Source organism: Poecilia latipinna, unplaced genomic scaffold (assembly GCF_001443285.1).
Source record: "Poecilia latipinna isolate Pla-1442-1.1 unplaced genomic scaffold, P_latipinna-1.0 Scaffold374, whole genome shotgun sequence".
Classification (NCBI taxonomy): Eukaryota; Metazoa; Chordata; class Actinopteri; order Cyprinodontiformes; family Poeciliidae; genus Poecilia; species Poecilia latipinna.
In genome coordinates this window covers 247,462-273,010 of record NW_015112990.1, presented here as the reverse complement: position 1 = coordinate 273,010, position 25,549 = coordinate 247,462, and the positions used below count along the sequence as shown (strand labels likewise).

Sequence of the window (25,549 nt, the reverse complement as noted above, 5' to 3'; positions counted from 1 at the left end):
ATTTAAGAAAGAGACATATTTTTTTCTCATTAATATTTTTATTAAATATGTTACAAAGATAATTAATAAAATGATTTCCTTAAAAATGAAATCCTGAGCAGAAAGCACATTACTCCGTGGGTCATCACAGCTCTGTCTGTTTCAGGAACGTTCTTTTTGTCCTACATCACGTTCTTCTCGGTGGAGCTTTCTTCGCAGCAGTGGTCCAGCTGCTCCGGGCTCTGAGGGAAGTAGATGTCAGGCTTTTGGTCGTCGTGCTCGATGTGTTTCAGGTGGACAACCATGTGCAGGGCGTAGGCCAGAACCAGCAGCAGGATCAGGGAGGTGATGAGGCCCATCAGGATGGCCGGGGTCAGGACGGTGGTGCAGTCGCTGGCAGGAGAAAACCTCCCTCCACTGATGTTGAATGCTTGGATCTAAACATATCAATACCCATTTATTAAAGTTGATTTAATTCAGTTCAACAGACATAATGGACCCCTTGCAAGTTGTTGTTTACATCCGGGAATTTCGCGCTGGAGGGCAAAAAGACGATTTTTCTTGCCGTTCATAGCCGCGCTGCTACGGTAGAACAACTTCATTAACAAAATGAAACCTGGAGATGAATTTTAGGGCTGTGGGCCACGGCAAAGGGAAAATAACTGAAAAACCATTAAAGAACAACTCAAAGCTACTTTTATTCCCCGCTATTCTCTGACGGCTACATTACGGGCAGACTCGTTGCCATGGTAACTGACAATAATTCATCACCAAAAAACACTCAAACATTTCCAACTCAAAGAACAGAACATTCAGTCGTTACAGTTTTAAGTCTTTAGGCTTGATGTTTATTTTGGGACTATTAATAAGTGATCACTGTGGTAGATTAGCTACGGCTACTATTAGCTAAGCTAACATAGCTAGTTGAAGCTAATTAGCTAACGCCTGCTCTACTGATGATCTGTCAGAGTTGGTGTTTGGGTCGCCTTTTAATGGTTTTAAACATACACCGCATCTACATGTTAGGGTTGTCAAAATCAAGCAAGAATAATTGATCTACTTTCCTCCCCATTTTTGTCTTTATTGAAACTTTTTCCTGATCTTGTTATAGTTGTCATAATGTTAGCAATTAGTAGCAAAGCACTGCGTCCCTTTTTCTTTTGCATATCAGGGGTACATTAAAGATTTAGGACATTGTAATGATAGTTTAACAGCTAACCACTGATAATAACCGTCAACCAAAAGCTTTTTGCCCTCCAGCAGATGGATGGGGAGAGGGGTCAGGGGCCCCATACATTATTTGGTACCTGGAAGTCGATGAAGGTGATGGCCCAGCGCTGTGCATGCTCAGTGCTCGGCAGTAACAGACCGCTGTATCTCTGCAGACTGCTGACATGGAGGCAGCGGTAGGAGGAGGAGGCCGGAGCGTAAACATCCGTGGCGTTGAAAACAACCTCCTCAGAAGTGTTGTATGAAACAGAGACCTGGTCCACGGAGAACCACCACTGACCTGAGGACTCGTAAAATGTGTTGGAGAGCTGAAATCTGGAGAAAGAAAAATGTATTCAGAAAAAACTAACCCCATCATGGGTTATCTACTGCAACACTCATAAATAAATCAGAGAGACTTCTCTATTAAACATCGGAAACAGGGAGAGCAGCAAGATATCCTATATAGAAAGCAAAGGAAGGGGATTTTATTTTAAAAATACAAATTATATCTTATTGAAAGCTGCTGAGTTACAGAAAGCAGGGACCTGGAGGCTGCAAACGGGCATATTTCCACTCTTCATGCAAAATAATGCAATCTAATACAGCTACATAAACGTCGCCCTCTGGTGGCTGAGTATGGACATGACAGCTCTTTGCCAATCAAATCACACTATCCACACTGATCTGCACGTCCAAATCAGTCATTTCTCACTGGAAGCATTACTTGGTGCTTAATCAGTGGATTTATAATTAAATTATACATAAAAAGAGGAGAAAAGAAAATGAATTATTTCTTCTGTGCGCATATTCTGATGAAATATTGAGATAAAGAGAAGCTCTTTCTCAAAGCCTCTATCAATCCTGCAGGATTCAATTGTATCATTTTTATATTTTATGCACAGAAATATCTGTTGCAGAATAGAATAGATAGAAAGATCCTTTATTCTCTCTAAGCTGTGAAATGAAGGTGTAACTGCAGCAAAATGAAAGGCTAATATAAGCCTGCAAATACACAAACCGTGCTTATTATACATCATTGAAAAAAACAAGAAAATAGAAACCTGTGTAAACAATACCACAAATGTAAACAACTTATGGAGTTTGTTGTGACCAGCGATAGTTATGAAGTCTAGGGCTGTTGGGAGGAAGGATCTGTGATTGTGCTGCTTTGTGCACCCAGGATGCAGCCATCTGTAATTAAAGGAGTTTCTGAGACGTCACTACATTATTGTATGTGTTTACCACGTTATATGTATAATACTGTTGAATTATCGTTCTATTGACTGATAGAGTTTTACAATAAAGATCTTTTGTAACATTTCTACAAACTGTGACGTTAGCTAAAAAAAAGTACATGTTGCAAATGTGATATATGTCACATTAAAGATGGAGATGTGTTGTTTTTAACATCAGATTTCCACAGTAATTTAAAACTAATAATAGGTTATTATTTAGTGTTGCTGATTATCAGACAGACTAACCTGATTGATAAGCCTCTCAAATCCTCCACATCTCCAAACCTCATGACCAGCCTGAAGAAGACACACAGATACAAGGAGTTAAAGAAAAAAACATGATCAGATCTTTGTTTTTTGTTTTTTTGTTTTTTTTTACAAAAATGCTATTTTTACAGCGAGTTCCTTTAAATAAAGGATAAAACCCGTCTATTTAGAGCTTTCAGTCCATAGTCACTGCAACATATTTGATGTTTATTGATGATTTGATGAAGGTTTCTTCCTGGTTTCTGAAATCTGTATGATGTTTTTATGTTTTTGTGTTTTTATGATGTAAAGCACTGAAATGTGTTGTACTTGATTGATTTTTGGCTTTCGGCTATCCTTTAGACTGTTACTAACATTGGTTTTTGCCCAGAGTGTCTGACATGATGTTGTCCTGGTGTGTTTGCGTCAGATTTGTGAACGTACGTGGCTCTGTCCTGCTGGCAGAGCGACTCCCTCGTGTCGACAAGCTTCTGAGGAGAGAAGGTGAGCTCTGTCAGGTCCACAGGTCTCTGCTTCTCAAAGCGCAGAGAAAGTTTCCTCGCCTGGAACAAAATACACGGCTCTCCGTTGGACAGCACCTGCAGCATGGAAACAATAAGAACATTAAAAAAATCCTCAAACTGTGTGAGGAGACGCAATTTTATTAGTATTTTATTATTGTGTCAGTCACCTTGAGAGGAGAGAAAGCAGGGGCAGCTCCTGCTGTTTGGAGCAACTTTCTCTGTGAAGCGCGAGGTTTCTGCAGGAGACAGAGTCAGACAGTAACTACTTACATTTACTCAGTTACATTTACTAGAGTAACTTTAAAAAAAATGACTTTTAGGAGTATTTTTTTTTACTACTATGAGTAAATTTATTATAAAGTATTTCTACTCTTGAGTAAAATTTCTGGATTTTCTACCCACTGAATGAAAAACAAACATGTTTTAACCTGAAATCCTCCAGACACAGACCTGCAGTTTCTGGTAAAGTTTCAAAGTTTTTTATTGAAAGAAACTGATTTGGAAAACAATGTTTCGTCTGATTTCGGTTTTTCTGTTGTTTATATGAATTATTGTCATTCTGGACCGTAAAATACTAAAATTTTCATTTCACTTTATATTTTGATCCATCTGATGATTAAATTTTTAAATAATTAATGATTGATCATTTGAGCAGTTACTCAGTACTTGAGTAAACTTTTTATCAAATACTTTTTTACTTGAGTAATTTCTTGACCAGATACTTTTTACTTTTACTTTTATAAGTTTATTGAAGTAGTGCTACTTTTACTTGGCTTCTCTACCCTCCTCAGATGTAATTAGGGATTTTTTTAATTACTGAATTAATTTGACTTTTTTCTTTGTTTTATGAAGTGCATTATGATGACACATGTTGTGAATTGGCGTCTTTTAATTAACCTGAACTGATTGTTGCTGTTAAACTCACCTCCGGTTCCCCAGTGAAAAACAAGTTTTCTTCATTCCTCATCGTCGTTTTGCTTCCTTCATCTAGATAAGAAAAAATTTTAATTATTCAGATTTCACAAAGAACTTTATGTATTTAACATTAAAATATTTTCTCCTTTGTTCACACATTTATTCTACCCTTGTATGTTTTAAAGCTAATTTAGTTTATTTTTGCAGTTCTGACAACATCACACCCATATTATTACATTTCTTGGCAAAAGCATTTCCTAATAAAATTGTTGCACATTTCAGATTCACACATTTATTCATTTGATTCTATTTAAATGTCCAGATGAATAACTTCATAACTTACCTCTGATTACAGATGCTGAGCTGTAAACAGAAATTACATAGAGAATTACCAACAACGTTTGGTTATGATTTCTGCATAATCTTAATGAGTTCTTATAAACACTTTGACTTCATCTAATTACAGGTTTTTACGCTGAAACTTGTCTTTAATCTTAATGTTTCTGGTTAAAATTAATCAGCAAATATTAAATGTAATAACTCTTTTAAAAGCTTGACAAAATTAGTCAATTTTACTAAAATGTATAACGACCTGCCTATAATTAGCAGTTTGTTAGAAAAAAATAAGAAAAGTAAATAGTTTAGTAAAAATGATCTACATATTCATATTGATTGAATATTCTAATTTATTCAGTAAATTAGATTTAATGAAGTTTATTTGTCAGATTCAAAGTACGTTTTGAAAATTTATAACCTTAAAACTGATATTAAACATATTTTTTATCAAAGCTACACTGCTTTGATAAAAGCATTTTAGCCAAGTATTTTTTTTATTGATCTGATGTCATATTTTTAATTATCATGTTTTAATTGACTTTAAGCAGAAAATCATAAAATTAAGGGAATTAAAAACTTCATATAATGTTTAATTTTGTGATAAAGTTCCTGAAATAAATTGACTTTTGCTTAATATTCTAATTTATTACATGAGTCAGTAAACACGGTGCTATAAAAAAGTATTTACTCCCTTACAGACTTTGTTTTTCACCCAGGAGGAGAAAATAACCCAGAAAAAACCACAGTAAAGTTTAATGATTCAGGACATTGCAGGAAATCGTATCTTTGTTTTTACTGTAAGTGACCTCACAGTAATCCATAATAATTATCCTGGACAGTCAGAGACGGGCAGTGGATTCTTCTATGAAGCAGCTTTGGTAACAGAAAAGTGATATTTGCAAAGTGCCTCCAGTTTAACCCGTGAGGAGAGCATGTGGGCCCAGTGACCCGGCTGGTGACCCGCTGGTTTAAAACCAACACTTGGTGGTCAGCCTGGCGCAGGGAAAGATGTGCTGCTGCTGCAGAGAGGAGCGGCTCTGACCCACTTTCCAAACAAATACCTAAAGTAGAAAATAATGGACCAGAATCTAATACTGAAATCAGCTTAACTCGAAACAGGAGATCTGATTAATCTTTTAGTTTCCTCTCTTTCAAACTGGCACAATCTGAGTCTGAAATCAGGGATTCAAGCAGAATCGACGTTTTTCCAGCAACACGCCAAGTCCTGTCTCTGATTTCATGAAGAAAATAATAACTCTTTGTTTAAAACATTTCCTCCTCTCTGCTGATCAGAGGGAAGAAATCTCCTTCAGGTTCTGCTGAACTGATTGATGCTGCAGGTCTGATGACCCAAAACTAACAAGTTTATAATTATTATTTACATTTTTTGGCAGGTTATAACTCTTCAGTTGATCTAGTGTCTTATACAATCTCTGGCATGTCAGACCTGTTTCTGACTGGAAAAGGTGAAATGTAGCAGAGTTGGTTAGTAGGTAGAATCTACTCAAGTACATTTACTTAAGAAACTGTTTTGGAAAAAATACTTTTAGGAATATTTTTACTACGCTGCACTTTTTACTTTTACTTGAGTAAAATTTCTGGATTTTCTACCAACTGAATGAAAACAAACATGTTTTAACCAAAGATCCACCAAACACAGACACACCTGCAGTTTTTGTTAAAGTTTTATGAGTTTTATATTTAAAGAAACTGATTTGGAAACATTTTATTTTGCCTGATTATTACAACTCGTGTCATAAAGTTAATTAACATTAGTGTGATTTTGTGATTTTTTTTTGTTACTTATATGAATTATTGTCATTTTGGTCCTTAAAATACTGAAATTTCCACTTAACTTTATATGTTGGTTTGTCCAATGATGAAATATTTAAACATGAAGTGATCGATAACTGATCAGTTACTTTTTACCAAGTACTTCTTCACTCTTAGTTGAGTAATTTCTTGGATGGCTACTTTTTACTTTTACTTGAGTAAAAATATATTTAAGTAGTTCTACTGTCACCTCAGTGCAGTTTCTGGGTGCTTTACCCACATCTGTTAGTTAATATGTATTTTATTGAAAAAGTTAAAATTAAATATAAATACATCACATATTCAAAATTTAAATTTTCTAGTGAAACTACAGTTTGCATCACCAAATGGAGGAATCTAATGAGTCTATATAATAAATAACTAATGAATGTTTGTTTTCTTGCTTTGCCTTTATTGTATAACTACATGGCAGCTAGTTGTTTGCGTTGCAGCTTCATTTTTTGTCTGGTATGTTGTTCTCTGGATAAACTAATAGAAAAGAAAAGCAAAAGTATAAAACTACATATTGATTCTCCATGTTTAAGAAGAATAAGTAATTTATTAACTAGTTTCTCTGGATTCTTGTTCTGATAAAACTAGATGTTGGTTCTCTGTGTTTGACTCTATAAGGTAGATGGTACTAATTTGTAAACTAACAGGAGTTTCTCTGGGTTTTGCTCCAATATTAAATGTTTAAAGCTAAATGTTGATCTAAGGTAATGAGCGGTTTCTCTAGATGAACCAATAGAAAAGATGAATAGTTTCTCTAAATTTTAAGTTTGTTCTAATTCCTGTTGTGGGCTGAATGAAGTAATAAACTAAATGTTCCTGTTCTGGGTTGTTAAGCACAACAAGAATAGGTACACCAGGAGTTTCTCTGTATAAACTAATAGAGAATTACATGGACATCAGAATCACAACATGGAAAGACAATGGTCAACCTCAAAATCCATGTAAAATGTAATAAAAGTTGCAAAACTAAACAATTTGTTTGATGGTAAATCTAACATTGATGTGAATCAAACTGGTTTACTAAGTTGAAACTGGATCACATTTAAACTTTACTCCAAGATCCAACTCTAACATCCAGATACAAACAGCAATAACCAATAATCTCTGTTCCAATATTAAGATGGCTTCTGTTAATCAGTTCCTCCATCTGTCCAACTTCATGCAGCAATAAATGTAATTTATATTCTCAGAGGATGAACGGATGAATTATGTGTCTCAGTCAGAAAAATAGACAGACAATAGAGCGGTCAAATCCAGGCTGATTGACCAAATCCCTGCAACCAAAACAAGATTTATGTGATCTAGTGTGGTGCATCGGGTCAGGGCAGCAGCCAGCAGATTGAGGGACTGCAGCGATTATATAATGATGCAATTAATGGGTTTCTGCAGATTATACAGAAAGAAAGTGGCTCTCTTCCAGTGGGGGATTTCACGTCGTCTTAATCCTTAAAGTAACATCTGAAGCATCTGCTTGTGTACACGTCAGCAGACATAAAGCAACGTTTTCATCCTGGTTTCAGGGAACGTCAGACCAAAACATGGTCTGTTACATGCAAGCATGTTTAATTAACCTGGTTAAACTTAAAACAGCTTACAACTAAAAACTAAAAATGCTTTTTAACACGTATTCCCTGAAGCAGAATCAAACAAAGAGGAGAGTTTTTAAGAACCCAGAGATTATATGATCACCTCAGTTTCTTCATATTTTAGCTATTTGTGTTAAAATGTGCTTGCACTGTACAATGTCTTCCAGTGTTTTTATTATAACTTAACTTTTTCTCTTTATTTTCCTGTAATCAGAGGAGGCAGAGTAGATAAATACTCCAGTAAGAGTAGCACCACCTCAACATATTTTTACTCAAGTAAAAGTAAAAAGGATTCATCCAAGAAATTACTCAAGAGTAAAATAGTATTTGGTAAAAAGTCTAACACAGGTACTGATTAGCAGATCAAATTATCAATCATTTAATATTTAAACATTACATCATCATATGGACCAAAATATAAAGTTACGTGGAAATTTCAGTATTTTAAGGACCAAAATGACAATAATTCAAATAAGTAACAAAAAAAATAACAAAATCAGGCAAAAGGAAATGTTTCCAAATCTGTTTCTCTCAATAAAAAAACTGATGAAACTTTAACAAAAACTGCAGGTGTGTGTCTGTGTCTGGTCAATTTCTGGTTTGTTTTTCATTCAGTGTGAAGAAATTTTACTCAAAGTAGAGACACTACATAATAAAATTACTGAAGTAAAATTAAAAAGTATAACGTAGTATAAATTCTGCTAAAATTACATTTTTACAGTAAATGTAACTACTTACTACCCACCTCTGCCTGTGTTTGAATGATTTTAAAAGCTTTTTCTTCCATCCTGTTCTAGACATTTTCAGCCATAAAACTAAAGCCGGTCAGTTTAAAACATCATGATGTCACATGTATTCTTGCATTAATCTTTGGGTCACTGGTTTTGTCAGTAAAGTGGGTCGGATGACCCAAATGTAGACAAAGACGGCGAGTTAAGCAGAAATGAGCTTATAGGCCTGTTGGTGAAAAGCAAGCAGGCGGCTAAGAGGCAGGAGGAACAAAGAGGATTAAACAAGAAACAGGATCAAATATGTGTCAGTGAGCTGGATGCAGAATAATGCACAGAGGCTCAGGGTCTCTGTAGACCTGAGATAAGTGGAGTCTAACTCAACAAGGTGAAAACAGAAACAAAAAATTATTTCAACATTTCTACTCCTAAATCATTTGTTATAATAGAGGAAATTAATGAAAGCAAAGGTTCTCTTTAAACAGAAATTAGTTAATTTCTGCAGCAGCTTTGATAATGAAAGTAAATGATGTAGAAAAGGTTAAAAGATGCTGAAACAAACAGCATATTGTTTGATTTTACTGTTTCTGTGTCAGTTTATGGTGAGTTTTTCATAGAAACAAATCTCTCTTTGACAGCAGAAAGCTGTTAAAATTAGAAACAGATATATTGTTTTTTACTATTTTATCATCATGAAATTCAAATTAATGCACAGTACGACCTACTGGGTCTCTTGTCTGCCCCTGCAAAGCTCTGGAGCTGAGCTGCACATAAACAAAATGCCACCAAATGATGCTGATCAAGTTAAAGGTTTGAAGAGAAAACGAGCAGAACGTCACACAGATATCAGACAAATGTAGCAAAGCGTCCAAAGCAGAAACAAATCTGAGCATTTAGTGAGAATCATTTCAATATCTGTTAAAAGCTCATTTATTTTCCCTACTATTTAATTAAATATGAGATTCTGAATAGTTCTTATAAATCTTAACTTTTCTTTGTTTTATTTACTTCTATCACTGTTCTGTTGTTTTTTTAGATTCAATTAGGAAACTAGAAAACAAACAAACTCTTATTAATATTAAAACTCAGGTTGAATTACACTTTCAAACATTTTATCATTCTGTTGCATGAAGGCAAGTTTTAATTTCTTTCAACATATAAATCAGTTTTTAAAATCAATTAATCATGAATTATTTTTTCAAAAGTAAGTTTTTCTGAATTTATACATTAGATAACAAATAAAATAGATAAACGGATCTGTGTTGAGGCAAGACTTTGGCTGCACGATTATTTTAGGAGATTCTGTGATGCCATAAACTGAATCTAAAAGTTTAGCCAATTGACTTTCAAAGTAAACAAAGAAAATCAGTTTTTGGGGGTGAAAGGTCAGATCTGCTGTGCTGGTCTGCGCTACTTCTAGGGAAATGTGAGAAAACATCAACAAACAGAACGTAAAAAGCACAACATTTTTAAGTTTAAGTGTTTAAGTGTTCACTGACTGCAGTAGTTAAAGAAGCAATGTCTTATTATTAATACAAGGAAAAAAGCTCTAAGCTTCAAAAATCTTTCAAAGCAGAAATATTATTACAAAATAATAAACACAAGATTTTAATGGTTACCATTAACCTGTTTTTGTGATGATTTGGCTCTAAATATCTAACTAAATATTGTTTCAAACATAAAAATTCGGAACAGTTCAAACATTATAAATAAACATTTTCCTTACATGTTGGATCCTCTGCAGGATTTATTACTAATTTTTTCTTTTATTGGTGTTCTCACAACAGAAAAACATGCTACAAATAAAGAAGGGATGTAAGTTATTATGCAATAATTAAATTAAACTTCATAGTTTGTTAAAGAAGTAGTCAGGTAAACTAAAGACAAGGTTTTCAGAACATCCATTTTGAGCTGATTTAGAGGATTTCAGAATCAATTTGAACTGTTTATGAAACTGGTGTCCAGTTGTTAATTATCAGATTATATTAATAAACATTAGTTCAGTGGGCGTGACATTTTCTCTTTATGGATAAGAATATTCAGTTTTATGGAGAAGCTGCTTGGTGCTTTCAAAAATGTAACCAAGACTTGAAACTTAACCAACAAAAGGTATAAATGTTCATTACCAACTGGATGTTGAAACCATGGCTACCATGTAAGTCAAAAACAGGTATTTAAAGATTACATGACTCCCTATTTTATCTCAAATAAAGTAGAAATAAAAACATGCTTTAAATGAAGTTAAAAACACATCAAATTAAGCAGAGAAACAGAGCAACAAATCCATAAATGAAGGTGCCAAGAGTCAAAGATCAGAGACTATTGAGGTTTAGAAAGCCTGAGCCTCAGTGTTGGTTTGTTTCTTCCTGACGTACCTGCTGGCAGGTCGCTGGTGGAATGAGGAAGATGAATGCAGATGAAGGACGAGGATGCAGAAATGTTTCCACAGAGAAGCCATTGCTGTTCTGACCAGAGAGTGATGCCAGTAAATATTCCCTTTCCATCCCAGCACAACCTAATCTACTTAAATCAGCCCATCGCCTGTAAGCCCCGGTGATGGACTCAGGAGTCAGCCAACCAGGAGAGACCAGGGCAGGTGGAGGGAGTCTCACCCTCTGGTTAAACAGTTATGGTTTCCACATTTGGACAGTTTTATACCAGCAGATACATTACTGAGGACAGCAACTTCCACGTCAAAAAAATCATCACCAGTAAATATGTACAAGAAACCTAAAAATAATAATTTAATTTTAGTTTTTAATTTTGTTTTAAGCGCTAGCATTAATTACAGGCCTGTACAGTAAGGTCACTAATTATTCTAGCCATCATAATCTGTGACCAGTGTAATCGTGGCTACTTGAGGGTTAAATATTACTTCAAGTGAGATGTGACTGCAATGAAGAGGTGGCAGAAAAATTAAAGGCCATATGGCCATATTTGTAAAATGCCCATCATAAATCAATGTCATTATATTCTATGCTGATTTTCCCACTAGAAATATTTACATATGTTAACATGTATCAGTCCAATTCAAAAATACTTTTAAAAGACATTTCCTTGTAAATGTAGCTATGATAGCTGTTTGAATAAGGTTTCCAGTAAAAAAATAAATAAAAAAAAGCGTGAAAGTCTATTTAGTATTTAGCAAGTTATGATTGATTAAATGCGCTGATACTTCACATAAACAAACACATAATGCCGCCTACTGGAAAAATACAAAAATGGGTTGCTAATAATCCAAAAAATTTTATTAATTAATTTAATAAAGTGATAATTTTTAATTTTTAGGTCCCCCTCTAGAGAATGACATTCTGGGCTAACTACGACAACTACAAAATCTTTTTAAAACAAATATCCTCTGGCTTATGAACTATACTAATTTACTTATTTATCTCAACAAGAGCTTTAAAGAAAAATTGCACAAAATATCATGACATCTTTTAAGGGATAAATAAAACATCGTTTTAAAATTTCTGAAACGGCTTAATTTTACTCAGGCACTCTGTAGTCGCACGCAGATGGGGTCCTCCAACTACACATTGCCGCGGTGCATGCTGGGTTCTTCCTTTCCAATCCCTGACTCGCTTCTGCAATCATGGGTAAGGCTCAGTTTTCATTAAAAATATTCAGTTTATGTCTCAGTTATACCAATTTTTTATATCGACGTTTTATGTGAACGTCTTCTGAGGTGTTTCTTGTGTGTTTAGTTCAGTAAAATGCTAAAGTGAACGAGAAAAAAGAGGTTTATACGGCGGCGTCTCTCCGCAACGTGGAGCCGCCATAATGTAGCTCTGCTGCTAGTTGCTGGTCGGCAATTTGATCTTATTGCTGATTAATTTTTAACGTTAATATTACTAACAGGCTGAAATTAGCGTATGATTATGTAGACTATCCAGGTAACATCAAAAGCTTTTAAATGGATCGTTTCTGGAAAGTTAATATTTTGGAGATATCCGTTGTTGGTACGGTTTCCATGTTGTAGTTCTCTGTAAAAACTGTTTTCTGTATTGATTAATACTTGTACTTTTTAACATATTGATGCTATTTTGTGAGATTTATGTAGATGTAAACTTTTTTTTTTGTTTGACTCGTAATGTATGTTCCTCTAGTGACCTGAACTAAGATAGCATGACAAAACTATTTGGAAATGTTACTGTCCAAAGCAGTAGATAGTGTAGCAAAACATTTAATCCACCATGTTTGTGTCAGAAATACAAATTGGCATAATGAATTACTTAAATACTGTAACACTGCCATTTGTAACTTAATCAAAAGCCTGGGGTAATTTTTGTTCTTCTGTTTGCATTAAAACGTGAAAATTTAGCCTAAAATCACAAACATTGACAATTTTTAAACAACTTAAAAATTTGTGGTGCTATAAATATACATTTGTATTCTGTCTACTTAAGTTTATTTTTTAATAAAGGTTTGGACTAGAAAAAGCATGTATCAAATGTGCTTTTTTTTGCCTATTGTGACATTATTGGTATTTAAAAACAATAACAGCTTGGTTTGTTTCTAATATACAAGTAAATTAGTCATCTTTAAGGTTTAGAGTAGTGATGATGGGCAATAAAAGATGGATGCATGATGTTGATGGTTGTGAGTCGGATAATGACAGAACGGATGCCAGAGATGAAAGCAAAGTAATGCAACATATCTTTCTCTTTAGGAAAGTGTCGTGGTCTGCGTACCGCCAGGAAGCTCCGCAATCACCGGCGTGAGCAGAAATGGCATGACAAACAGTACAAGAAGGCTCACCTGGGGACGGCCCTGAAGGCCAACCCCTTCGGAGGAGCCTCTCACGCCAAGGGCATCGTCCTGGAGAAAGTGTGAGTACAGCCAGGCGAGATTAACTTGTTTCATTCTCCAGGAGGTAAATGTTGCTGTCACACAGGAAATTAAACTCTGTACCTGATGCTTCGTATAATAAGAGCTCTGGAAAGTACAGAAAATTTTAATTTTGAAATATTAATTTGCCTTATGAATAATTAAAATTAAAGATTGTCACAGCTCGTGCTCTGGTTCATTTGCTTTGTAGCTGATTAGATTTCTGTGTTTTTGTGCAGCGGTGTCGAGGCCAAGCAGCCCAACTCTGCCATCAGGAAGTGTGTGAGAGTCCAGCTCATCAAGAACGGCAAGAAGATCACGGCCTTCGTCCCTAATGACGGTTGTCTCAACTTCATCGAGGTAAACAGCTTCAGTGTGTGCAGTTTGACAAAATGTTCCGGTTTTTATTTCCCATTCCTAAGTGGAAGCTTTTAAATGCGTGGATTTATTTATAATACTTTTGTTGTTGAGTTCTGCCGTCTCTAACATCCTCCCTGTGGTTCTGGTTCTGCAGGAGAACGACGAGGTTCTGGTGGCCGGATTCGGTCGTAAGGGTCATGCCGTGGGAGACATTCCTGGAGTTCGTTTCAAGGTCGTCAAAGTGGCCAACGTGTCTCTGCTGGCACTTTACAAAGGCAAGAAGGAGAGACCCAGGTCATAAACCGTGGAGACAGAAACTGAAATAAACACGTTTTCAATTACAGTTTTCTTGTTTTGGTCTTGCTTTTTGGCTACAGTCATCACAGTAAAACAGTAAAAAAAAATTTTACACATTTTTGAATAAAAACATTTGCTGTGCTCTTCAACCAGTAAAAACGATATGATTGGTTTTACTGGCAATGCAAGTTGATTTTAAAAAATGTCAGCTTCTGTTGCACAAACTGCATTGGTAAAAATGGTTTTCTATGTTTTCTATTTAGTGTTACTGCAAATCTTTGATAAAATACTAGCCTACTATAGTTGAAATAATTTATATAAGTCATGGCAGTTGATGCAGGTGGACCTTTTGTAAAGGGAAATGTTTTTTTTCCTTCTTCACAAAACCAGATAAAATGTTAGAAAATGTTGGGTAAATCACAAGTACTTTAATTTTAATTTAACATTAAATAGGAACATTTTACTGGGTGACATTCAAGAAAAAACGACCCAAATCTGATTGTTGCTGCTTTAAAATGTTAACCTGCAGAGGAATTTTCAAATGCATGCAAAACAATCCACTTGGTTTCACAATAATAAACAATTTACAAACCTTTTTTCTCTCTTTTTTTTTAATAAAAATAAAATGAGTTGGTTTTAATTGAATGTTGGATCTTTAGTTCTTTTTTTTTTGGTTCATGGTAAAAATTGGGTTTGAATTGATGCTATTTCAGTTAGATAAATGATGCAGGTTTTATTTCGGTTGGATTTCACTTTAAACTATAATAAAAGCATTGAACAAGCTGAAAATCTTGCAAAAAACCAAAGTAACACATTACAGGAAGCGAAATATCTGCTTAAATACATAATTTAGAGTAAAAGTCATCCAGTTTGATTTGTGTTAGTCATGTGTTTAAGTCATAACTGTTTCTGGTGGGAGTAAATTTAGTAACAGGTGTCGTATATCTCCATCGCTGCCAGAGCTGCACCCACAGAAACAGTTCAGTCTGGTCTGACTCTTTAACGCCACTGGGTGAATCCATGAATGTTTTGTTTTCTTTAACGGGTTGTACTGGAAAACCTGGGAGTCTCTGCGCTGCAGGAAGCCATGTTGGTTTAAAGCTCTGGTTTTATTCACCTGCTTCTTTCTCAAACCTTCAGCAGCTTCAAATCTGATGCAGTGATTCGGCTGAGCAAAACAAGGTAAAAGAGCAAAGCTGTAGGATTATGACAGAAATTAACTTCATTTTGAAGCTTTTTTCTGCAGCAAGCGTTTAATTATGGATCATTTCTGATTGAAGGCCCAGAGTAGATCTTTGCTTTATGCTTTCTACTGACAGATGCAAAGTTAAAAGTAAAACACTAAACTTGCACATTTTAACTTTACAAGCCAGATTGATAAAATGCAGAAATAACACATCTGATGTTCTGTTCTCTTTAACCCAAAGACTGGAGGTTTGTTTCCTTTGGATGCGATGAATCCTAGTGGATATGTGTTGGAGGATGAGGATGATGAGGAAGATGCAGCGATTCAGTACATGATTGAGCAGAGTCTGCTGGAGAGCAGCAAGCAGAGGGAGGTTCACAGAGAGACGTCAGCAGGAAACGAGCTGAGGTCAGTTCAGAGGGAAGAGGTCTGATGGAAGAACGTCCATCACTGAGCCACTACAGAGAACCAACCTGAACTTTTACAAAGCAGCAAAACAATGGCGCAAACCAGAACAAGCAGGAAAGTTTAATGGAAACTGATCATTTAAAAAAGTCTTTTAGTTTCACTTATTTAATAAAACAGTGGCCCTTAAAGCTACTGTCTGTAACTTTTATTAAAAATGTTTTTTTTTCATATTTGTTGAAACTCACTATGTTGTGAAAAATTGAACTTCTCCAAATGCCAACTAGAAACAACCAATCAGAGCCAGGAGGCGGGTCTTAGTGCTGTCAATAACCCTCTGTGTGGCGCTGCTCATCCCCCTGCTCTCTGCTATGCTGCAGCTAGCATAGCCTGCTGTGAATGCTAAGGCTAGCTAGCTTAGTCACCGATGACGGCGGATAACGGTGAGTTGCTTCTCTGCCATTAGCACATTGAGTAGCGAGTACATGAGGATGATTAACAGCGCTGAGACCCTTCTTCTGTATGGAGCTCAGTTGGGGCCAAAAAGCACAAAAAATGATTTGGAACTGAAAAAAATGTGTTAAATTCTGCAGCTTTAAAGTTGCTAATGATGCCAAAAAGTGTTTTTATTAATCATGTAATGATTCTCAGCACCAAAACACTAAAAAGAAAACATCTGAATTCAGTTTCTTTGTTTTAATTCAGCGTCGATTCAGGATCTTCCAATATCTCCAAGATCTTCTCTGCTATAAAACAAGGTAAACTACATCAAAACTTCTCTTATTTATTCTAAAATAATAAATTCAACTGTGAACTGTGTAAATAAACACAATAAATATTCAGAAAACGATCTTGGACACCTAAAGAGTCGCAGTACAGCGTCTCATTTGAGATGAGAATCGGCAGCGGGTTTATCCCGGTGTCGGTTGAGCGTAAAGTTCTGGATGATTCTGTTGCTCCAGGAAACGAGAAGCTGCTGAAAGATTTTTCTGTGCGGCTGAAAGACGAGTTTCTGCGGAGCGACAGCCGAGGCTGGACGCCGCTCCACGAGGCAGCGGCTCAGAGCAACCAGGCCGTCCTGGAGATCACACACGCAGGTTTGATGAAACCCGAGTGAAGTTACCCTCCACATTATTCACATCCGACTAAACTGGTGTCAGATGTGCTGCTGATATTTTTGTTTGTGCCGCTGTCATTTTAAAGACATTAACAAATGTTTCCAGAGGTCATTAAAGGTCAACCAGCCCCTCCACCATCTTTAAATCAGACAAAATTGGTGTTAATCAACTCAGCTGCGTTTTGCAGCAAAACTTTTGTTTGTGCTGCTTCTGCTTTGAAGATATTGATGACAGTTTAAAGGTCAAAACCAGGTTAAAACCAGGTCAAAACCAGCCACACCACGTTACCCAAATCAAACGAAATAGGTGTCAAATGTTTGTGCAGTGAAGATTTTCGTTTGTGTAAAAACACAAAATCCTACCAAGTATTTTTTGCCTCGTTTCCAGAGCAAATATCTAAAATTCTTGAATTAAAACAAAACTAACTTACAAAAAACTGTTTTCAGTCATTTATAGGAGCTTGTTTTAAGTCCTGAATATGAAAAAGTTCCAATGGCAGATTATTTAATCTAAAAAATGTTTTATTAGTGGAATAATCTGCCAATGGAACAAGGATTTTCTTTAATAAATATTCAGAAGTTATTGACTTAAAACAAGCTCCTACATATGTCAGAAAATTATATTAAGTTACTAAAAATGTAGATTAACTTTAAAAATGATTCTAAAATAAGAAAATCTTCTGTTGCTTTTGTTTAACAGGAACTGGTGGCTTATATTTCTTAGAATATCATCCTGCTGCAAAGAAAGATTAATTTAATATTTTATTTATTTATTATTTTTACTGCCAGGGGTTCTGATTAATATGAAGGCTCCTGTATTCTCATTTATCTATCTGGTGCTGAGGAAGCCCTGTGAAGATACCAGGTTTACAAAATATAAAATGTCCCCCAGCTGCAGGTCCGGACTCTCTGGAGGCCCGGACTCTTCGGGGCCAGACGGCCCTCTTCCTGGCGGTGGAAGCCGGTCTGGTGGAAAACGCCTCGTTCCTCCTGGACCGCGGTGCTCAGCCGGACTGCCAGGACCAGGACAAGGACGCCCCGCTGTTTGTAGGTGGGCCGGATTATCAGCCAGTTTGCTGCTGCTGCAATCCTCATTTAGATCACAAACCTTTATTTCAGACACTCTGCACAGGTGCGTTCGGTCACACACAGCTTGCTGTTTATGCTTCAAGATGACGCTGTGAGGATTTACACCAATTAACAGCTGGAAACTTTGTATATTTTCCAGTTTTTTTAGTATAAGAACTACAGATGTTTAAAAAGCAAAGACAAAACTTATTACACTGCAAAAACACAGTGTAATGAGTTTCCAAGAATCTAGTTTCCAGTGTAAATGTCTTATTACACTTTAAGTAAGACAAAATTACAACTATCTTTTCAGGAAGATATGAGCTTGTTTTCAGTCAATAATTACTTAATATTTGTCATTAAACTATTTATTACCATTTTCCACATTTGTTTACAAATAAAACATACATGATCAATTCACATTCAACTTTATATAATATAAAACTTTTGCTTGTAGCTTTTCTTCTATTACACCTTTGTCCCATCCAGTTTGTCCATTTCTTTCTCTGTCTTTTGTTCTCACCTGTTCATTAGTCCTCTAATCCTGGAAATGTTCTTCAGGTGATAAAAGGCCGACTTTGTAACTGTCTTTATGTGTTTCTGAAGGTTCAGGTCAGAGTTCAGGCCTGATCGCTGGTTTCCAGCAGAAGCTTTTTGCTGACTCTGGATCGGTCCAACTCCAGTTTTCTGTTTGTCTCCAGCCATCCGTTCGGACCGAACCGACCTGGTGAAGCTGCTGCTCCTCCGGGGCTCCAGTGTGAACCAGGCGGGCTGCCACGGCCGCCGGCCGCTCCACGAGGCGTCGCGGGCGGGCAACTTGGAGCTGGTGAAGCTGCTGCTGGAGGCCGGGGCCCGGCCGGACCCACGCAGCAACTACGGCTTCACGCCGCTGGCGCTGGCTGCGCAGGGAGGACACCTGGAGGTGGTGGAGCTCCTGCTGAGGAAAGGTGAGGCTTATGCTCACCAGATCGGCTCACTTTAGAAAACTATCAAATAAACTTTGTCTTTCTCATAACTACAAATTAAAAATGTTGCTGCCTTAACTCCAGAGTTGGATAGTAACTACATTTACCTGAGTAACTTTTTTTTAATAAATGAACTTTTAGGAGAATTTTTACTACTTTTTACTTTTACTTGGGTATTTTTATTTTTGAAGTATTTCTTCTCTTACTTGAGTAAAATTTCTGGATTTTCTACCCACTGAATGAAAAACAAATATGTTTTAACCAAACATCCACCAGACACAGACACACAGCTGCAGTTTCTGTTGAAGTTTAATAAGTTTTTTATTGAAAGAAACTGATTTGGAAATATTTTATTATGCTTGATTTTGTTTATTTGTCTTAGTTATTTGAGTTATTGTCATTTCCACTTAATCTTAGATTTTGGTCCATCTGATGATGTAATTTCTAAATATTAAATGATTGATAATTTGATCAGTACTTCAGTCTACTTTGACCAAATACCTTTTTATTCTTACTTATTCTTGGATGGCTTCGTTTTACTTTTACTTCAGTAAAATATATTAAAGTAGAGCTGCTCTTACTTGAGTACATATTTTGGGCACACCTCCCACCTCTGCTAACTCTAAATAATCGGTCATAAACATTAGTTCTGCTAGCTAAAGCGCTCTTTAGCGGGAGCTAATGCTAAGCGCTAACATTGAGAACGATGGAAGATGGCTGTGTTACAGGTTGCTGCTATCAATCATGTCTTAATTTTGATTCACTTTTTATTTAAAGTTTTATTCAAGAAATTTTTTTACAAAACATCAACTGAATTAGCACTAAGAGTTTATAACAGCTAAATTATTTCAGAAATAGAGCCTGAATGCCTGGTACTTAAACAATAAATCAACATTTATTGATTTTCAAGCTGTTTTGTCGGTGTGCGTGTTGCATATTGTGATATTTCAATGATAAATTTACAGTATTTTGTGCAGTCTGAACCACTGTTGAAATTTCATACTACTTTGAATCTCATGATTAACTCATAAGCGTCATTAACTTCAGTTTAAATATTTATATGGGCATCTATGTTATTGTGTTGTTTTGAGGTGAGAGATGTTTCTCTTCTTCCTGATTCTTTTCCACTATTGAAGTTTTTAATAGTCATGTTATAAAATGCTGTCTGTCCTGCAGGAGCAGACATTTTCTCTCAGGCGCACGACGAGGCATCCGTCTTATACGAAGCGTCTGCTTCAGGGAACGCAGCCGTCGTCCGTCTGCTGCTGGACCATGGAGCCGACGCCAACGTGTCCAATCACACCGGACACCTGCCGATCCACCGGGCCTCACACAGAGGACACCTGCAGTGAGCACTTTACCTCACTTGTCCTCTTATCCAAATGGGAACAAACCAGTTTTAGTCTAGTTAAAGCAGGTACACGTCTAAGAAAAGACAATATCATCAAAAGTGTGTCCATCTAATTTTCTTTTTGTAACTATTCATCTAAAATGGACCCACCTCTCCATTTAGAATCCTATTTTGTAACAACACCAGAAGTGGTTTGTTTTGTCAGGAGCCAATAATGCAGAGTTGACTTTATTATATTGCTGCCTTGTGAGGCAGCATCAACTTCAGGCAGTAAATAAAACAGGCAGGGACAAATGTAAAGCTACAAGAACAACACAGAAGACAACAACAAGAGGGGAAACCAAGGAGACAACAATGGCGAACAAGATAGCAAATGTATTAGTAATAAAGGAGTATTTTGTATTTTCCAGGCACATATTTCCATTTTATACCACAACCAAGTTACTATGTTACCTCCAGGTTTTATGAAAAAGCTGCACAGAAATTTGATTTCACATATCCATATCTGATGCCTAGAAATTGTCCATATGGACAACCAGACATAAATATGTATGAATACAGACACAACAGGTGCTCCTCTTCTACGCACTAAAAAAACTCAAAACAATCAGAAAACTGAAAAAAATACCATCAAAATAGTATTTTTGATGGTAAAAATCATCAAAACAGAGACCACTCTGTTAAAATTCTCAAATTTTTAATAACAAAAAAATGAGACAATTAAATTTTTGTCAAGATGCATGGACTATAAAAATAAATCTACATGTTTTTAAATTTTAATCAAAAAAGAGAGTAGTCAGCCAAGGAAAATAATATCTTAAAAAATGTTCATTTGTATGAATTTGATAAAAGCATTTTTTCAGTCAAAATGGGCTTTGACGGCCAGAACCTCACCGCATGTTGCTGCAAACAATCAACTTCAACATGAACAGTGGTAACACTGACTGAACGAGGTCACAAGAAGGCAACATAACCGTGGGTGTGTGTGTGTGTGTGTGTGTGTGTGTGTGTGTGTGTTTGAGGTCCCTGAAGCTGCTGCTGCCCGTCACCAACATGGGAGATGTGAACGACAGCGGGATCAGCCCTCTTCATTCAGCGGCTGCCGAGGCGCACACACACTGCATCCAGGTGTGTGTGTGTGTGTGTGTGTGTGTCATAAACAGAAGCATTTGATTTTAGTTTGGAAATATTTCTGTAATGAATCAACAGTCCTGCTCAGATAAAACTTGGGTGTAAAGCAGGGGGTGTCCAAAGTGAGGACTGGGGGCCATTTGTGGCCCTTGAAATGTTTTTTTTTCGACCCCTGATCACACATCAGGAATGGTAAAAATTGAGCCAACAAAACAGGAAAACAGGAAACGATTGAAAAACAATTGTCTGTTTTTCTTTTAACAAGGCAACAACAAAAATCGAATCAAAACGAAGACATGATTGGCTGACAGAACGAGGCTGTTGGCTTCCTGCTGTCAGGCTACAGGGCGCGATGGTCGACTCAGTGGGAAGAAGCTAATTGTAGCATTGAGCAACACACCCATCTTCCATTGTTTTCAACTTTAGCGCTTAGCATTAGCTTCCTCTACTGAGCTCTTTATTGTTAGCCAGAGGTCTGCAGAATATGCAAAAACTGTACTCAAGTAAGAGGAGCACGACTTCCAACATATTTTTACTCAAGTAAAAGTATAAAGTCTGTAAAATTACTTAAGCAAAAGAGTTTTCTAGATTTTCTGATGAAACTGAAGCTACAGGGTTATTTCAGTACAGAACAACTTTGGACCAGCGGTCTGTACCTTTTGCCCTCGGGATCAAAAGTGTCAAATTAAAACCAGTGTGAGCTGACAAAGTTCATTAATTTAAAATTCAACAATGTTTTTATTGTGATATTTTTATTCTATTAAAGTACTCCATGCTCAACAATAAACCTGATTTTTATGAAATCTGTATATTACATGAATGATTGTTGCCTTATTAAAAGGAAATCAGACTATTTCCAGTTTTTTTTCAGTTGTTTCTATTTTGTTGGCTACATTTTTACCATTGTCATCTTGTGATCAGAGGCTAAAAAAAAAACTATTCATCAGGAAATCTGGCGAACTGTCATGTTTTCCCATCAGGCCTTGCTGGATGCGGGTTACGACCCCAACTTCATGCTCCACCCCTGGATCCGCCGCAGCTACGATGACGAGAGGAAGTCCGCTCTCTTCTTCGCTGTTTCCAATAACGACATGGCGTCAGTGAAGCTGCTGCTGGAGGCCGGAGCCATGCCCAACCAGGACCCGGTCAAGTGTCTGCAGGTAAAACCTGTCTAGGTGAAGAATAAACGGCTTAAAAGATACCAGGGTAACGTTAAGAAAGAGGCACGTACACTGGAAATCAGAAGGTACAAAAAGTCAAACCAGAACAAACTGATTTTCTTTTAGGTCAGTTAAAGTCACCAAAAGTATTTCTATTTGTAGAAAAATACAAAACTGAGAGAAAATATGTGAAACATTTTCTGTGCAGACCTGGGCTGAAAGGCCGCTCAGCAAGGAAGAAGCCATTACTTCAAAATAAACGTAAAAAGCCAGATTACAGTTTGATCTTTGTTTTTGGAGGAATGAGCTGTGGCTAGACGAGACTAAAGAGGAAAAGTTTAATCAGAACTGTGGAGTCTGGAGGTGGCAGCATGATGCTGTGGGGCTTGTTTTCCTGCTGGAGAGGAACTGGTGCACTTGATAAAATAAATGGCATCATGTGGAAATATTGAAGAAACAGCTACATAAATCAATTAGATTTTATTTGTATAGCAGATTTCCTGTTTAATCTTCTTGTTTTCCTCTGAGTCTCATTTCATACTTCAGGATAGAAACGACATCTATTGATCATGTAAAACCTGGATTTCTGTCTTCTTTTTTTTTTAAAAAAAAAAGGTTGCACTCCGTCTGGGCAACTACGATCTGATCAACCTGTTGCTGCGTTACGGCGCTAACGTCAACTACTTCTCCAAAATAAACACGACGCATTTCCCCTCGGCGCTGCAGTACGCCCTCAAAGACGAGGTAGCTGGAGAAACGTGTACAGCAACTTTTAATGAACAGAATCTACATAACGAATGAAATGTTTGTGTGCAACAGGTCATTCTCAGGATGCTGTGTAACTATGGTTACGACGTGGAGCGCTGCTTTGACTGTCCCTATGGCAACAGCGCCCACATTCCTGAGGACTACGAGGGATGGACCTGCTCTGTGATCAAAGATACTTTGGTAACAAGAAAACAATACTGATTTTAATGTCAGTGTTTTAATTAAATATCACACAGATTATCACTTTACATTTATAAACAAGATGATTAGCTGCTAGGTTAATGTATTAGCTGTATGAAAAATGTTGTAGGTTGGTGAAGTTGTGGGATCCAAATGCAGAGAGACAGAAGCAGCAACTGAATTTGATTATTTAATGAAAATAATGATGAAATCCAAAACTTAAGTATTGGGAGTTTGATTTCTGAACAAAGAACAGAGAAATAATTGGCAAACTGATCGCAGGTGTGAGGGGAGAAAGGCTGACTGAGTAGAGCAGTGGTCCCCAAACTTTTTCCTGAGGGCCACATAACTTTTCCCTTCTCTGGTGGAGGGCCGGAAATTGTTGAGGGGGGTGGGGGTGGGTTTCTCGATTGATTTTTACCCAGAAAGCACATGGGCAAAAACCATGAGTGAACGGTCACTGGGACTGACTAGTATATATTCCATTGAGGGAATGTAACTATAACATATTAATTTCTCATATGTTAACATAAAGACTAGTTTTGAAGTATAAGCTGCTACTTACAGGCATCGCTTCGAAGAATTCAACCTGGAATGCAGCTTTCACAACAGACACGTGTTCATTTGCTCTACCGCTAGCAAACAACCGTACTGATTAAATAACATAAAAGTCAAGCAGTTCCCTAAAAGTCCTACAGATGGCAGCAATGTGCCATGCAAAACAAAACACCCACAGTTTACAGGACACACTTCCTGCTAAAGAGCCCCCTGGTGGTTGAAGAAAAATCCACATATAAACCGGAAAATACAATAAATGAAAAAAAAATCTGAATTCTCTCTGGTATTGTTCAGGGGGCCGGACCAAATGTGGAAGGGGGCCGGATCCGACCCGCGGGCCGTAGTTTGGGGATCCCTGAAGTAGAGAGAGACAGGGGGCGAGCGAGAGTGGCAAAGACTAACTATACAAAGAAAAGCGTAACTAAACACCAACCATACTCATTGTCAGCAGCATGGTAGCTGTTGTTGGATAGGGATGGATGGATTCAATCCCTGAAATATTGAGAAAAACGCAGATATCTGAAGCTACCATTCAGGATTGTCAAAGTGTAGCTGTTTCAAGTCAAAACCTTTCTGTATACACAATACACATATTGTGTGTGTGTATATATATATATATATATATATATATATATATATACACACACACACACACACACACACACACACACACACACACACGATGGAAATTTTATGTCAAAACGGTCTGCCATACCATGTTACGTTCTCTGTCAGCGCAGTTCTGTGAGGTCATCACCGTCTATTGGCTGCAAGACCTGTCGGGTCACGTGGTTCGAGTGATGCTGGACTACATGGATCACGTGACGCTGTGTTCCAAACTGAAGGCGGTTCTGATGGAGCAGAGCCAGTGGGCAGACATCTGCAGCCTACAAGGTACCGGAAACCTGACCGTTAGCTGAGAAAGGAGGAGGTAAAGATCACCGTTTCTCTTCCCGTTAACCTCTCCAGAAAACCCCCGGTGCCTGCAGCATCTCTGTCGCCTGCGGATCCGTCGTTGTCTCGGCCGCCTCCGTCTGCGCTCGCCCGTCTTCATGAGCTTCGTGCCGCTGCCGGAGCGCCTTAAGAACTACATCCTGTACCGGGAATACGACCTGCTGGGCCGGCAGAGGAGCAGCCCGGGCTGAAGAGAGACGGCTATCAGAACCGGTTAAGAAACAAGAAAGTTATGGTACATCTATTTTTATTTGATCTTATTTAATAGACGAACAAAATACAACGCATGACTGATTCAAAATTATGCAGAGGCTACGAATAAAGATCTGAGAAGTGTGGCGTGCATTTGTGTTCATTCTGATCAGTGGGGTCCCAAGTGGGATCCATGGCCCCTCTGGAAAAATGTTGACTCATGCTCAGGTCTTACAAAGGCATATAGAGTTATGTTCTTTAATCAATACATAAATCCATCCATCCATCCATTTTCTTTACACACTTGTCCTTAGCTGGGTCGGGAGGTGGTGGTGCCTATCTGCAGCAAACGTTTTGGGTGAGAGGCGGGGTCACCCTGGACAGGTCGCCAGTCCATCGCAGGGCAACACAGAGACAGACAGGACAAACAACCATGCACACA

General features: G+C 37.2%; 3 protein-coding genes across 5 annotated transcripts; 2 read left to right on the top strand and 1 right to left on the bottom strand.

Annotated features, from left to right (window-relative positions):
• LOC106950020 (V-type proton ATPase subunit S1-like protein) lies at positions 1-11,109 on the bottom strand. 2 transcript variants are annotated; one of them, XM_015036636.1, is made up of 8 exons: positions 10,961-11,109; positions 4,455-4,474; positions 4,122-4,183; positions 3,364-3,432; positions 3,117-3,271; positions 2,673-2,723; positions 1,287-1,524; positions 1-416 (listed from the first exon to the last, which is right to left on the bottom strand). In XM_015036636.1, exons 1-8 carry the CDS (start codon positions 11,041-11,043, stop codon positions 162-164), a joined length of 933 nt encoding a protein of 310 aa, XP_014892122.1. In that variant the 5' UTR covers positions 11,044-11,109; the 3' UTR covers positions 1-161. The 2 variants fall into 2 exon arrangements, with proteins under 2 accessions (XP_014892122.1, XP_014892123.1); XM_015036637.1 differs by lacking the exon at positions 10,961-11,109 and adding an exon at positions 9,168-9,231 and having other exon boundaries at positions 2-416.
• Positions 11,110-12,082: 973 nt separating this feature from the next.
• rps23 (ribosomal protein S23) lies at positions 12,083-14,118 on the top strand. Its single transcript, XM_015036638.1, has 4 exons — positions 12,083-12,184; positions 13,258-13,417; positions 13,655-13,775; positions 13,930-14,118. Exons 1-4 carry the CDS (start codon positions 12,181-12,183, stop codon positions 14,074-14,076), a joined length of 432 nt encoding a protein of 143 aa, XP_014892124.1. The 5' UTR covers positions 12,083-12,180; the 3' UTR covers positions 14,077-14,118.
• Positions 14,119-14,971: 853 nt separating this feature from the next.
• asb14a (ankyrin repeat and SOCS box containing 14a) lies at positions 14,972-25,260 on the top strand. Of its 2 annotated transcripts, XM_015036633.1 has the most exons (13): positions 14,977-15,254; positions 15,500-15,666; positions 16,369-16,421; positions 16,626-16,760; positions 17,673-17,831; positions 18,550-18,795; positions 19,990-20,161; positions 21,187-21,292; positions 22,276-22,455; positions 23,071-23,199; positions 23,275-23,403; positions 24,702-24,855; positions 24,931-25,260. In XM_015036633.1, exons 2-13 carry the CDS (start codon positions 15,527-15,529, stop codon positions 25,104-25,106), a joined length of 1,779 nt encoding a protein of 592 aa, XP_014892119.1. In that variant the 5' UTR covers positions 14,977-15,254; positions 15,500-15,526; the 3' UTR covers positions 25,107-25,260. The 2 variants fall into 2 exon arrangements, with proteins under 2 accessions (XP_014892120.1, XP_014892119.1); XM_015036634.1 differs by lacking the exon at positions 24,931-25,260 and having other exon boundaries at positions 14,972-15,254; positions 24,697-24,849.
• Positions 25,261-25,549: the final 289 nt, after the last annotated feature.

Bases quoted from the DNA above. Each gene is read 5' to 3' on its own strand.
- LOC106950020 (XM_015036636.1), bottom strand. From the start codon at position 11,043: ATGGCTTCTCTGTGGAAACATTTCTGCATCCTCGTCCTTCATCTGCAT. The intron at 3,433-4,121 runs GTGAGTTTAACA...TGTCTCCTGCAG, and splicing joins TTTTCACTGGGGAACCGGAG to AAACCTCGCGCTTCACAGAG. The intron at 1,525-2,672 runs GTTAGTCTGTCT...TTCTTTCTCCAG, and splicing joins TTGAGAGGCTTATCAATCAG to ATTTCAGCTCTCCAACACAT.
- rps23 (XM_015036638.1), top strand. The intron at 13,418-13,654 runs GTGAGTACAGCC...GTTTTTGTGCAG, and splicing joins GGCATCGTCCTGGAGAAAGT to CGGTGTCGAGGCCAAGCAGC. The intron at 13,776-13,929 runs GTAAACAGCTTC...CTGGTTCTGCAG, and splicing joins GTTGTCTCAACTTCATCGAG to GAGAACGACGAGGTTCTGGT.
- asb14a (XM_015036633.1), top strand. From the start codon at position 15,527: ATGAATCCTAGTGGATATGTGTTGGAGGATGAGGATGATGAGGAAGAT. The intron at 16,761-17,672 runs GTTTGATGAAAC...AATGTCCCCCAG, and splicing joins CCTGGAGATCACACACGCAG to CTGCAGGTCCGGACTCTCTG. The intron at 23,404-24,701 runs GTAACAAGAAAA...CTGTCAGCGCAG, and splicing joins CTGTGATCAAAGATACTTTG to TTCTGTGAGGTCATCACCGT.